The sequence below is a fragment of the Nelumbo lutea genome, chromosome 5 (genome assembly GCF_056320005.1).
Source record: "Nelumbo lutea isolate HS-2025 chromosome 5, American lotus-T2T, whole genome shotgun sequence".
NCBI lineage: Eukaryota > Viridiplantae > Streptophyta > Magnoliopsida > Proteales > Nelumbonaceae > Nelumbo > Nelumbo lutea.
Window position 1 is genome coordinate 12,920,640 of NC_142688.1, and position 13,518 is coordinate 12,934,157.

Consider the following 13,518-nt stretch of genomic DNA (forward strand, 5'->3'; position numbering starts at 1 on the left):
TCAAAATATCAATATGCCCAGCGTATCAGTAGTTTTTTTAGTTTTTTTTTTTCAAATCCAGTTCAGAGGGGACAATTTAAGGTCCGTCCACCCCCAAACCGATCTCCCAATACGATACATATTGGCTGATATGGGCCAATACATATTGATACTTTGAATCTTGCACTAAGGTGTTTATTTAAGTTCAGCTCATGTGGAGCTTAATGACACCTAACTGTAACATAAAAAAAAGTTTATCAACCTTTTTTTTTGGTTTTTCAAGATAAATTTATTAAATAAATGACCTCAGTACCAAACAGCCTCTTAATTTGGAGAAAATGGAATGGCAATCGCCGATCTCACAGGATGTAAAACCATTTTATTGCACCTATGGAAGACCATTTTATCCACTCGTGCATAGGTTACAACTTACAACTTACAAACAAGGCAGCAAATGACATACCCGTTCTTTAGTCTTTCCGAAGGCCTAGTTAAGCAATTAAAATATTAAAATATACAAGAGAAAAAGGATAAACAAAAATAAAACCACAACTCAAAACCGCGATATATTACAGAACTAATAAGCCTAAGTCTCTCAACCACATCCACCCCCACGCCAGAAAAATAAAATGCAAGGAAAAAAAAAAACAAATTGTAACCATTCGGGATCCCCAAAAGATTAATTCGATTCGTATGGTGGCTTCGTGCTGGAAAATTCTTTTTGGCTCAAATACCTGTCGACCAATGGGGAATTTGGTCCTAAATGGTATAGTTTGAAGTTTGATATCAACCAAAAGGTGAAGGAACAGGCCCTGTCAAAGCGTCCGATCTTTTAATGCTCCCCATACCACAAATGATGCAGCCAGGAGTTGAAAGGGCAGAAAATTTAGCCCCACAGAGATCACAAACATCATGTCCAATGGTTGGCAGGCGGCTGAGCGTGGCAGCACAGAATTGGGAAGGATCTTCTAATGGATCAATGGACTTGTTGGACAATCCCCTCTGAATGCACATGTCAATCAAGCTCCTCAACTCATCTTGCTTACTAGGTGGTGCTTTTGACAGGAGGAGATCGAGCATCTGCTTTGCATAAGCATAGTTCTGCACTTCCATGTTCCGTTTTATGGCAGTCCTTATGCAGTTTATTCGATGCTTTGTTTGAAGTGGTAAGGAAGCCAGGTGGCGGGAGAGTCTTGCCATTTCATCTTTTGCACTAATTGCACTAGGTCCTTGTACCTTCTGCAGCCGTCCAATTTCCTACGATGGAGAACAGGTGGTTAGCTTTCTTATCATAATAAATTATGCATGAAAAATATCAAGTTTAAGGCATCGGACATGATCTCCTAAGTAGCGATCTGTGGATGTCAACCAATACAAGATTATGTGGCAGGAATCTCTAAAAATCGGCTACTCTTGTCTGATTTCTATTTGATTACTACCCAGGCTTTGTGCGTGGCACAAATAAAGAAGAATATGGATCTAGACTTTATTTAAATACAAACTGAGTCCTACTAAGCCCAGAAAACAGATTAACTAGATGACCAATCCATCTGGTCTACTTTTCTCCTGGATTTTTCAATGTAATTTTACAAAAGAGTCCATTGCAGCCTGGGTGACCAGGGTTCAGATCTTGGAAACAGCCTCTGTATATAAGGCTGCATACACCTGTCCCTCCTCAGACCCCGCATTGGTGGGAGCTTCATGCACTGGGGTTCCCTTTAGACAAGTTACAAATGCCTTTAAGTAGCATCATCAGGTCATTTAGTGCACTTTTTCTTTTTATTCCCCCCCCCCCCACCCAACCTGGGCTTTCATGACAATACCTGAAGTAGAGCAACTGCAATCTTGTATTGAGCACAGATGGTGGCTTGAGCTTTAATGTCAGCTCCACGAGACTGGTCCTTGGCCAGTGCAAGAAAAGCTTCATCAAAACAAGAAAGTGCATCTGGAAGTTGATTCTGCTCAAGGTGTGCAAGTCCAGTTTTAAAGCATACTGAAGCAGCAGCCCCACGAGGAACCTGTGAAAGAAAAGAAGCAAGATTGAAACCAACAAAACAGAACAGATAACAGAAGAGTTTCAGCCCAATAACAAGATGGTTCCAGTTGTTCAAGATGGGCTCAGATAGGTTCAACTCCCTATGCGTTACTTCCCTTATTACTCTAGGTTATTGCTACCTAGCAAAACTTGTTTGTGTTTTTTCTCATGATGAATGATATCAAGCTAAACCTTGATGGTGCTAACTCAGCAAAATGTCTATTATAGGAGTATTTCCAAAGAGGGGGAGAATCAATCAAGTGTGTTTAGGAACTGTTAAGGTTGAAAATGTCAAAGGCAAACTATGTTTTTGTTTCATCAGCAACACATTAAGTCTTCTGGAAACATGGGATATTCTTCTCTCCTCTACTTGAACTAAATTGGAATTCTAAACCTCGCCCTAGCAAATCATAGAAAATGCTAAACGAGTTTAAAATATTTTCATAATTCAAACCATGAAAAAGCCCTTCAAAGACAAAAAAGGTTATTATCAATTATGCAAATTTATGGTTTTGATATTATTTTATATTTTAAAAAGAAAGCTATAGCATGTGTACCAAGATAGGTTTGTGATGTTTCCTGTAATTTTCTGTCTGAAGTTTTAAGTATGGTAGATAAATTTTGATTTGAAAGTAAAATCCATTTTAAATGATTACTGGATCAAAACAAAATATCTCATAGTATTTACAAGGAATTTGAAATTTAAACAATATTCACATAGATGTTCAGGAAGATATTCCAATACCATTCTTAAACATATTATATATCCGCTCAGGTATTCCATAAATTTTCCTACTTTTCTTAAAAAAGCATTTTAAAGTTCAACATAATTTATATTCCCATAGAAAAGAGAAACTTTCTTTCATGGACTTTATGTATGAAAACAAGAAACATTCCTGTGACATTGTGATACCAATTCAAACAATTATGAAAACAAGAAACATTCATGGACTTTATGTAGATATATGTTTCACTTTTGAAGTCTAACCTTAGGAAAAGCATGGGTCTAGTAAAAAAACTATGAAATATCTCCTTTATGGAATTAAAGAAAATTAATTTTAGAAAAATTATAAGAGGGAGACCTAGCAATGCACTTGGTTAAGCCTCTAGAGAGGATACAATGAGAGTATCTTATTCATTATTGGTTACAGTTAACAACAATTATCCCATTGTCACTTGTTTCAAGATGATTTTAACTGTAATAAAGTTTCCATAGCAGAAAAGTGTGGCCTAAAACTGTAGTTTATTGTGGATGTGAAATATTTAAGATTTCCCTCTCTCTACTTTCTCTTTAGTTGTTGATTTCATCTTTTTCTCTAGTATAACTTACTTCTCCAGGGTTCCGATCAAAAAATAACTTACTTGTCCAGGGCGCACAACAGCAGGAGGAGAAGTGGGGCGGGCAGGAGGTTTTCCGGCAATGACAGATCCCGGTACACCAAGAACACTCAGATCAAGCGCCTGTGAAGAGATTGGAGTCTGCACAGCTGGAGCCGGGGATTGTGGAGGGAGACCAGCCTGGCCCATGGACTGTGGTGGCACACCACCATCTGGCAGCGCAATGGACTCAAGTGGGATAACAGGCTGTTGAGTTGCCCGTGGTGGCACACCACCATCTGGCAGGCCAATGGACTCAAGTGGGATAGCAGGCTGTTGAGTTGCCTGGGGGGGCACTCCTCCATCTGCAAGGCCTATATCAGCAGCTGCATTAACTTGGTTGGGTACCTTGTTCATGTCAAGCCCTTGAGAATTTTGATCCGACCTTGTCGTATATGCCCCAGGAGGAGGTAAAGAGGCTGCAACCTGAAGGGATGATATTGTATTATGGAAAAAGTCCTCAGGGATAGGTCCAGCAGTAACTCCCACACCCATAACTGTTGGGGTTACTTGTCCCACTTTTGCAGGTTGTACCAACGAATCAGTTCCAAATAGATCAGCAGGAGAAGAAACAGGAGGTGTCACAGTTGCAGTGGTTGCAGGACCTGGTTGGGACAAAACCATTGCAAAATCTGAAGATTTGGTCCTACTAATGGGTGGACCCAACCCTTCACCAAGTTTCAACTGCTTGGTGGCTTCTTTGATCTTATTGACATCCACTGGGGTAGATGCAATTGGCTTGTCTCGTATCTGTATGCGGATCCTTCTGGCCTTTGATACTCCCTCCTCATCACTGCTGCTACCATCAGCAGCAGCACCATATAGTGATTTCTTAAATTCTTCTTCAGCTTTTGCTTGCTCATCTGCAGCAGTGTTGCCTGCCAATTGCTTGTTAAGGGTTTCCAAACCAGCCAAGGAACCCAACTTAGCATCTCCATCAGCCATACCATTGAGCTTACTGGATACAGGTTTAGCTGCAGGTGCTCGGAATCCATTAACCAAACTATCTTCCCTTACTTCTATCACATTGCCCCTTCCTCTAATTACACCCAGATAGACACCAATATGTTCTGGGATGATAGATGGAATGGTACCATCGTTTGTCTTCATGTATGGCATTACTTCTCCTGCCAACTCCCACTGAGGTATATCCTTCATGGTAGTGGGAGTCTTGATTTCCCAGTTTCCACCACCCCATTCTGGCCCTTTAGGAACCATACTTTCAGCAGCAAAATTGGCAAAAATACCCTGTGTCCATCCAGTTGAACGGACCCGTAAAATCCTTTCAAAATAGCGCCTCAATTCTGAGTCAGCATCAGCATCTTCTAATTTTTGAGCAAGACGCCGCATGGCACTGGGATTAAGGTGGCATATAAATAGATCAAGCATGCTTTCATAATCTGCAATAACCTCAAAAGTTTCTTTTGCACTGTCAAACTGACCATACCTGCAATTCCATTGAGTGAACTATAATTAAAAAGGCACTGATCATAAAGAAAAAAAAGAATTTGCAACTGTTCCTTACCACCCAGAGATAATTTACAAGTTCAACTGACTGCACTTCTAGAAGCATAGTAATGTTTACATACAGGTTCACATACCAAATAGCATTTACCTTGATGTTGCTATTGCAAGAATGTAAAATTTTGGGGTCACAGCATCCACAAGTTCTTAAATCGTATTCAACAATATTGAGTATTACATTGCTCACATCTGAAATATGTCAGAGAAATAAATTTCTAGGGAAAAAATGTGTATATTATATATCATACATGCACATTTAGTGCCAAAGATTAAAAAGGAACTGTACTATGTATTGTAAAATACTTTTTTATTCTTTATTTTTTGACATTATAATTATAAAATAGGCACTATTAAACTAAAATATTCATTTTGTGTGTTACTACTACTACTATAAAATAGGCATTATTAAACTATAATATTCATTTTGTGTGTTACTACTACTACTACTACTACTACTTTTTCTTTTCTTCTTTTCCTATAACAAAAATAAGGTTCAGCCCCTATATTTTTTGAATTTTCTTTTCCTTCTTTTTTTTTTTTCTTCTCATGAATATGTTGATTTTCTATATTTTAGCATGAACTCTATACTTTTCTTATGAAAACTATGAATAATTATTAAGGAAATATGGCTATGGTCTAGGATCTATGTTTTCTACATAAAAAAATCCATCGCCTAGGCGCCCGCCTAGGTGACTAGGAGACAAGGAGCCCCCTGACGCCCAGCCTCGACAAGAGAAACTTCTGATAATGGGTCAAAAACAAGCACTTCTGAAGAAAAAACAGAAGTAAAAGAAAAGAAAAGAAAAACAAGGTACTATGATTCAACCCCAACATTCCGTAAAGGCCCAACACTAAAGAATAATCAATCAAGTACATCAATTTTCTATTCCAGTAGTGCAACAATGCTACAATATTATTCAGTTCCCTCCACCCCTATTTTGACCCTTCTTTCGCTTTCCTTAAGTAGGAGGAAAAGGTATTTTGGATTTATAGGAATCTAATGAAACAATTCAAATGGTTTTCAAGAAGTATCCAACTATGAATTCAGTGGGTACAAAGGCCTGCTAATGGTCTGGCTAATGTTTTTTGGGTTCAATTGTAAATAATAGCTTGTTTAAGGAGAGGCAGTACGCAGTAGGGTCTGTGCGCCAGTGTTTTCAACCCGCCCCGCTTGACGTGGCCGGTTGAACCGCTCGAATTGTCACCCAGTCAAGATTCTAGGTCTGGTTTGAGTAAAACCCGGAGAAGGTAAAAAAAAAACGTTGACTTGGTCAAAACCCGTCTGACCGGGCGGTTGGACTGTTGACCCATTTGACCCGATGACCAGGTTGCGGGTTGCATACTAACTGTGTATGCAAAGTTCAAGAGGCCATAACTTTGCCCCGTTATTTTTTCCAAAAAAAACCCCTTTTTCGGCCTCAAATTGTAATTTTTAATATTTTTTACAAATAAAAAAATTTAAAACTGAATTTAAAAACATAAATTAAATATAAAATATTTCATATATTACATATAAAACATAATTATATGTTATTTATTAATACAATACATGTTCACACACACACACACACACACTATATATATATATATATATATATATATATATATATATATATATATTTGAATTTCCATATGGCTGACGTGGCATGGTCTGACCTGTCCGACTTGGATGGTCAACCAGGGGAAAAAACGGTTTGGTCTCTGGGTTGGTTTTTAAAACACTGCTGTGTACTCATTGGATATCTCTTGTATATTAATAGCTTGTATCTCTCCAGTATAATCTATTTATATCATAATAAAATTTTCTGTTATCGATAAAAAAAGTAGTTTCTTGTAATTCTTTGCCTCTTCTTTGTTGTATTTTCCTCTTTTCTACTTTCCTTTAAACTTGCTGGTGTTGTTACATGATCAAATAAATCTAAACTGATATAAATTTGTTGGGCTCTTGCTGAATCCCCTGAACTCGACAATCTCAAGTAAAACTGGAAAAACACACAATTGTTAGATTTAAATACCTACCTGATCCCTTAAGGCCCAAGGTTGGTTACCTAAGAAACATCTATAAAGTTTAACTTGATATAATTCCCTAAGGAGGATTCATAAGTTTACTGTGTATGAACGTGGAGAACCTTGATCAAATTTTCATTGCACCCCACTCATTAATGGTTAGGGCTGCAACTTGGGTGGGCTCAGGTTGAGCATTTGTTAAAATTTGGATGGGCCCAGCCCAAGGGTCTGAGCTTGATGCTGTGTAAATTCCTCAAGTCAGGTATCCAACTTGCACCCCTAATAATAGTGCATCACAGATCCAAATACATGCCAGATTTAACCGATCTGCAAGAAAGCGTGTAAGTCCAAATAATTGGTAATCAACATAACTCAATACAAAGAGGTGCAAGAATAAGGACTTGTACGAGGGGAAGACAAGGCATTTGATCTAACTTCATAATTAGGTAAATGTTCAAATCTGAGACGAATTCTAAGCAGTGAACAAAAGAGTTTTGATCTAATTCCATCATCAGGTTTGTAATATCAACATCAGCTTCATATAAGCAGTACAAAAGAGAATTGATCTAATTTCATCATCAGGTTTGTCGTACATTCTCAAAAAAAAAAATCTTTTTTCCTTTTAAATTTGGTTTTTCACACTTACTTGATACAAGCATATCCCAATTGTCGAAACCGGTGAAACAAATGAGAAGTAGGAGGACATTGTGGATAATCTCTTGAACGCAAGAACTCATCTTTTAAAACTGACAAAGCTGTAGAGAAACGGAGGGCTTTGATTGCATAGATGCACCGCAACACCTACAATTGAAGTAACATTCAGGAAAGACGGTGAGTTAGGAGAAATAGGAATGCAAGAATGAATAGAACAACTGATAACAGTAACTCGCCTGAGTAAACTGTGGACCTGCTTGGGACAGTGATACAGCAAGATCTCCACAGACAGGAGAACCACTAGCAAGAATATCAAGAGACCTTGGAGAAATGCGCAAGCTATCAAATCTACATTTACACAATGAACAAATGTAAGAATTCACATGCAGAAATATCCCAACTGTAAAGCATGAATTCATCCAAAACAGAATGAAGTAGAGACAGAAATCTAAACTTAATGCAGCAACTCAAAATTGTGAAAGTTCAGAAGAACTGTTACAAATGGAAAGATAGATACATTGCCTTTTTTTATGAATATAAATACATTGCCTATTTAAGTAGGAACAGGAGAAAACCTTGATGTTATTTGGTAAAGAATTTCTGATAAGTCAAGCTTCTGTTCAAAATGTTTCTGCATTGTAGCAAAACCAATAAGAAGAGGTTCAAGAAGGCCAACAAGACAGCTCCTTATCTCAATCCCTTTCTTTTGTTTAGGATTAATGTCCGTTGGATTTGCAAGCAATAATCGATCATTCAAAGCACCAACCAAAACTGCATCCATAGAACCAGTTCATCCTCATGACTCAAAAAAATATTTTGAAAAAAGACAAATTTGAGCATCACAATTTATGGCATATATATCTTCCCAAACACTACTGGGATACTGTGAAACCACAAAAAATTGTGAAGGATCTGAGCAACCATTGGAAAAGGGAAAAGAAGGGAAGGGAAGACGAGGAAAAAAAATCACCTGAATAAGGCATACTAATTGAGAGAATGGTCCTGACTTTGCCATCCCATCCAAGAACACTAATTGCAGTTGCAGTTGAAAAAACAAGTGCAGGCCCAACCCATAAAAGGGATCTAAAGTAGACATAAGTTAAGCATTTAGACAATGACATGAAACCTTTTCATGTGGACAAAAAGTGATTAAATAGATAAGAAAAAAGCTCTTCAGAAAAAAAGTTTCACTTTTTTAAGGATATTGAAGGAAGTCCACTATCAAACTTCATAGAACTGCTTGCCAATATATCAAGATCTGCAGAAGCAATTAGCACCCTGTGGCTAGTCAGTATTCCCACAACCTGGCCTCTAAGGGTTTCTTGCCAGTGGACCTGTAAAACCCAATTTAAAAGTACAATAGTATTAATCAGAAAAGCTCTGATATTCTTCCATGCAATTTTTAATGCAATATTAGGAATATGAACTTCAAGCTACAATAAGAGACAAATTGCTCTGTACAACCTAGGTTCAAACCATGGAACATCTTCCTCTTTTTACTTTGAGATGGAATAATGTGGCCCTTTGAGTCCAATAGCTGCTTCTCCTGCTCCTCTTCTCTCATACCTTTTAAACTCTTGATACTAGTACCTCATCCCTCTTGGTATTTCCAGTCAAGGCAATCTAGCATTGTCTACTACTAAAATTAGGGCCTTTTGTTGGGAGATGATCCACCCACAAAATTAACATGTCACATGCACTAAAGACAAGGTTCAAAGTACCGATACGTATTGGCCCGCATCGGCTGATACATATTGTATCGGGAGCTTCCCAATATGCCCCTACAGAGGGTGTATCGGAGTTTTGACCAGTTCAGGGGTGGACAGACCTTAAACCGGCCCCTCTGAACCGGATTTGAAAAAAAACTAAAAAAACCACCGATACGCCTCTACCAGCGTATCGGGTGTATTGATATTTTGAATCTTGACTAAAGCTGAATATCAACTTGGTTCTTTTCACTCCATATTTGTTTCTTATGCAGGTTTGAGGTGAGCCTAATACAATATTTATTTTTCTCTCCCTACATCTCTAGGATTTGGGTCACTTTATTGGGTACTAAAGAAACACTGGTGACTGAAAATTACAAGTCTATTTTACTCTCACTTTCTCCCAACTAAAGGGGAAAAATTATGTTGTGTTTAAGAGCAGCAGTTTAATGAGAGTTAGGGACCTGAATATAAATAAGCTGGTCATAGAAGGGGATTCTGAGATAGTAGTGGGATGGTTAAAGGAAGACAAGGTTAGGCTCTGGAACTACAGCAATGAGAAGAGAAAAATAAACCTTTTATTTTGCATCACCTCTCCTTAGAGATTATGATGGCGTTATTATCCTAATAAATGCTACACTTTGAAATAAGTGCGTTGTACACTGACAAATGCATGACTTTATCAGCTCTGAGGAGAAAAACCATCCAAGAGCAGATACCCTTTCCTTCCCCCCCCCCCCCCCTTCAATTTGTACTGGTCATTACACCTTCAAAAATAAACCCAGTGAATACTTGAAATTAGAGCAGAACCATTTACCTGGAGTGCAATCTCATTTGCTTTCAATTTGATTGACTTTTTCCCTTCAGTTTTTGTTGATATATGTTGGCCACCATCAGTTGAAAGGCGGTATCCTTGAATCAACTTTGCTAACCCAATATGGCTGCTACCACAGGCATACATGACAGTTGATTCTACAATAAAGGAAAACAATCATCAGCATGCATTGAATATCAACTGCAAAGCTATAAAACATGGAGAAGCTTTTTCTTACACTACCTAGTGGTGTAGAAAAGATGTGATCAACTTCAGTTTCAAAAGTGAACTGCAATGGACCACGAATTGAACCAACAGTTGTATCAGAAGATGAGTCTGGTTCGTGTGTTCCATTATTTTCAACACTTTCTTGTGAAGTTGTCCCTGGAAGAATGTACAGAGCCAGATCGGTCTTATCATCATCAAGAATCACGAACTGATTCTCATTAGGGCCAATGAATGCTGCATCTTGACCTATAGAACACAAACAACAAGAGTTAAGGGTACTTAGTGAAAACACAAATATGCACAGCCACAGACACTCACAGAGAGAGAGTATAAAATTTGAAAAAAAAAAAACAGACCTTTTATTGTGCTTCCTTTGCTGTTAGCCAACTGAAAATCAGTTTTTTCCCAATAAAGAACAACCTCACTTGTAGCACCACTGAACTTGAAAACAACAAGAAATAAATGCTGCTTTGTACTATATAGCAGTTTTTTTGGATGGTATTCTACATGTCCAGGAATCTGAAAAACAGAAAATACATCATCCTACTAAGATATACAAGTAATCCACTCACGGGTTCTAATAGTATACCACTCTCACCAAGAAAAGTATCTCATTGTCATTTATTTTCATTACTACATCAAATATAATTGGCAAGAAAAATAGCACTTCTTTCCAGTACCGAGGAATAAAGCTTCTTGTACATATTATCTGATCCAGTAGAAAGATTATATGCCATAAGGTTAATGCCATCCACATAAAATACCCTCACGGGATAATGAAGAACTCGGTTCTCTTTATTGAAGAAATTCAGCTCCAAATGGAATGGCTGCAAGTGCAATTAGTAACACCATTTTAGAGAAAATTAGGACAAAAGAACAGATGTATCAGAACCAAGATTTGTAATCCTCCAGAATACCTGGCAAACAGGCATGTCCTTCAGAAGATAGCTAGCATCTGAAATAGATATGAGAGGCAGCCGAGATATTGGAGCAATATTGGCATGACCTTCCATGAAATGCTATAAAGAGAACACATGTACTAAATGGGTCAATAGCTATCAAACTGAGAAGAACACTGAACTTAAACAAAATTAATGAGCAGTAAAAATTAAGTTATGGTCTATGGGTTCTAAAAAAATAATAGGGAGTATTTAGAAGTATCACATCACATTAAGTTACATAGCACTTGAGCCACATAGATTTCATGAATCAAATTTAGCATAGAACAGAATTGTAAGTTTCTAGCTTTTGTTGGATTGTAATAAGTAATAACTCAGCTATTACAACATGATACAACAATTAAAATTTTTATTTTCTTTTGTGGTGCAGCTCAACCTGAGCACTGCTAATGATATAATTGAAGCTTGGCCAAAAACATTAGTCGATGACTAAGCAAGGATTCATTTGTGAGCCTTTTTCTTCTGATGAGTAACACCACTGAATTTTATTAATTAGGAGTAAAATGTAAGTACATCAAAGCAGGAGGCTAGCCTCAGCTAACCTCCAAGTAAAGAACAATCCCTATTAAACTTGGCCCCAATACAAATGACCCCTTGAAACACCTTGCTTTGCTAGTTCATCTGTCATCCCAGCTGTGGATCCCAATTCATTGGTGAGCAATTACTTTTGCAATTTGTTAGGAAATTTGGAAACAACAGAACAGAGGACTATTTGAAGGGATGATATACCCTACCAGAAGATTATGCCAATAATAACTACTTAAGCATGGGAATATGGGTTGAAATCTGACAGAAGCCACTTTAGCGCCAAACAAATGTCAAAGAGTAGGTCAGTATCCAGTTTACTCCTACCAAGATCCCATATAACCAGGACTACCATAGGATAATGACTTTTGGCCTTTAGGCCCTGTTTGTTTACCGGTAAATGGGGTGGGGTGGGGTGGAGTTGGTCAATGGGTAAAGAGAGCCTCACTTACCTGGGTACCCATCTCCAGGTGGCTAAGTAATTTTCCCACCTGGGGGAAAAAATTATAAAACATAATGGGACAAGTTTGCCCATTTTGACATTATCTTTTTATGGGTAAAAAGGTAATTATATTACTTACCTAGGAATCAAAAGAACATGGGTAAGTGAACTTACCCGGATGTTACCCAGGAAACATTTACCTGGGTAAGTTACAAAATTGTAAACGAACAAGGCCTTAATGCAACCTAAATCCCAACTATTTCTGGTCAGTTACACAAACCCTGTCCCACCATTTTGCTCTGTCGAGAGCCATTTTTTCAGTTAAATTGGAAGTCCTTAAATCATTTCTTACCACTTCAGCCACACTTTCTTTGACTTTCCCCTTTTCTTTAGAGAGTTTTATTTGCACCAAGGAACTTCACTGGTGCACTCATTGGTCATTCAGCACATGATTAAACCATCTCAATCAACTTTCCTTCATCTTCTCACCAATTGGGGCATTGCAAGGAAACAATGCATGTTAGAGAATGAAAACTGACTAGTCAATGCATAGGTGCTGACTGATTACCAAAAATAAAAGGAAAAAAAAAAGATTTCTTCTAAATTTAAGATAGTGATGCTATCCCATAAATAAAATAATACAGACTAGAAATATGCACTAAAAGAATGATATTGACCATTTAGTTTATGGTCTTTCTTTTGCAAACATTGTAAAGTTAGGGTGGATAGACTAGGATAGGGATTTAAGCCTTTGTATTTGCTCCACTTTCATCTTTTATTCTATGTTGTTTTATATGCCATCAATCAATCATGTCCAATCACAAATACTTAAAGCAAAATAAAATCATAACATATATTGTTTTAAATAATCAGAGACAAACACAAATAAAAAAAAAAAAAAGCTTTAAACAACTATTGGTTGAACAGTAATCCTACTTGACCAATTAGTGATGCAATCATGCAATTGGAATGGCATTCAACTGACTAGTGAATCAACTAGTCAACAGATGTAACCATAACCAACAAGCAACTCTCCACATATCTGGCCAGGTCTGTGCCAGAGCTTGACTAGGAGATTCTACAACCATGCTTATGCTGTTACAGCATTACTACATATAAGCTTCACTTTCATATCCATATTTCAGTTCAGAAGAATAGCATTTGGAACAAGAGGAACATACACTGTGGAGAAATGCCTTCCGTGCAATATCTGATATAGTAAGCTGACTTTGGCTGTCATAAGGAGAATACATTATCACCATGGTAAA

The 13,518-nt window shown here is 37.5% G+C and overlaps 1 protein-coding gene across 2 annotated transcripts in view; it reads right to left on the reverse strand.

Annotated features, from left to right (window-relative positions):
* Window positions 1–320: 320 nt before the first annotated feature.
* The window catches only part of LOC148850422 (uncharacterized), an 83,645-nt gene continuing 70,447 nt past the window's right edge, over window positions 321–13,518 (reverse strand). Inside the window, exons 11-24 of one of the 2 annotated variants that reach the window (XM_088946177.1) lie at window positions 13,432–13,483; window positions 11,242–11,343; window positions 11,005–11,151; window positions 10,681–10,843; window positions 10,340–10,570; window positions 10,100–10,254; window positions 8,782–8,910; window positions 8,547–8,664; window positions 8,152–8,347; window positions 7,813–7,924; window positions 7,569–7,723; window positions 3,377–4,838; window positions 1,803–1,997; window positions 321–1,236 (exon numbers count right to left, since the gene is read on the reverse strand). In XM_088946177.1, the coding sequence (XP_088802303.1) occupies window positions 766–1,236; window positions 1,803–1,997; window positions 3,377–4,838; window positions 7,569–7,723; window positions 7,813–7,924; window positions 8,152–8,347; window positions 8,547–8,664; window positions 8,782–8,910; window positions 10,100–10,254; window positions 10,340–10,570; window positions 10,681–10,843; window positions 11,005–11,151; window positions 11,242–11,343; window positions 13,432–13,483 (3,688 nt within the window). In that variant the 3' untranslated portion in view covers window positions 321–765. Of the gene's footprint in view, window positions 1,237–1,802; window positions 1,998–3,376; window positions 4,839–7,568; window positions 7,724–7,812; window positions 7,925–8,151; window positions 8,348–8,546; window positions 8,665–8,767; window positions 8,911–10,099; window positions 10,255–10,339; window positions 10,571–10,680; window positions 10,844–11,004; window positions 11,152–11,241; window positions 11,344–13,431; window positions 13,484–13,518 lie in introns of both variants that reach the window. The other variant, XM_088946175.1, reaches the window with a different exon arrangement.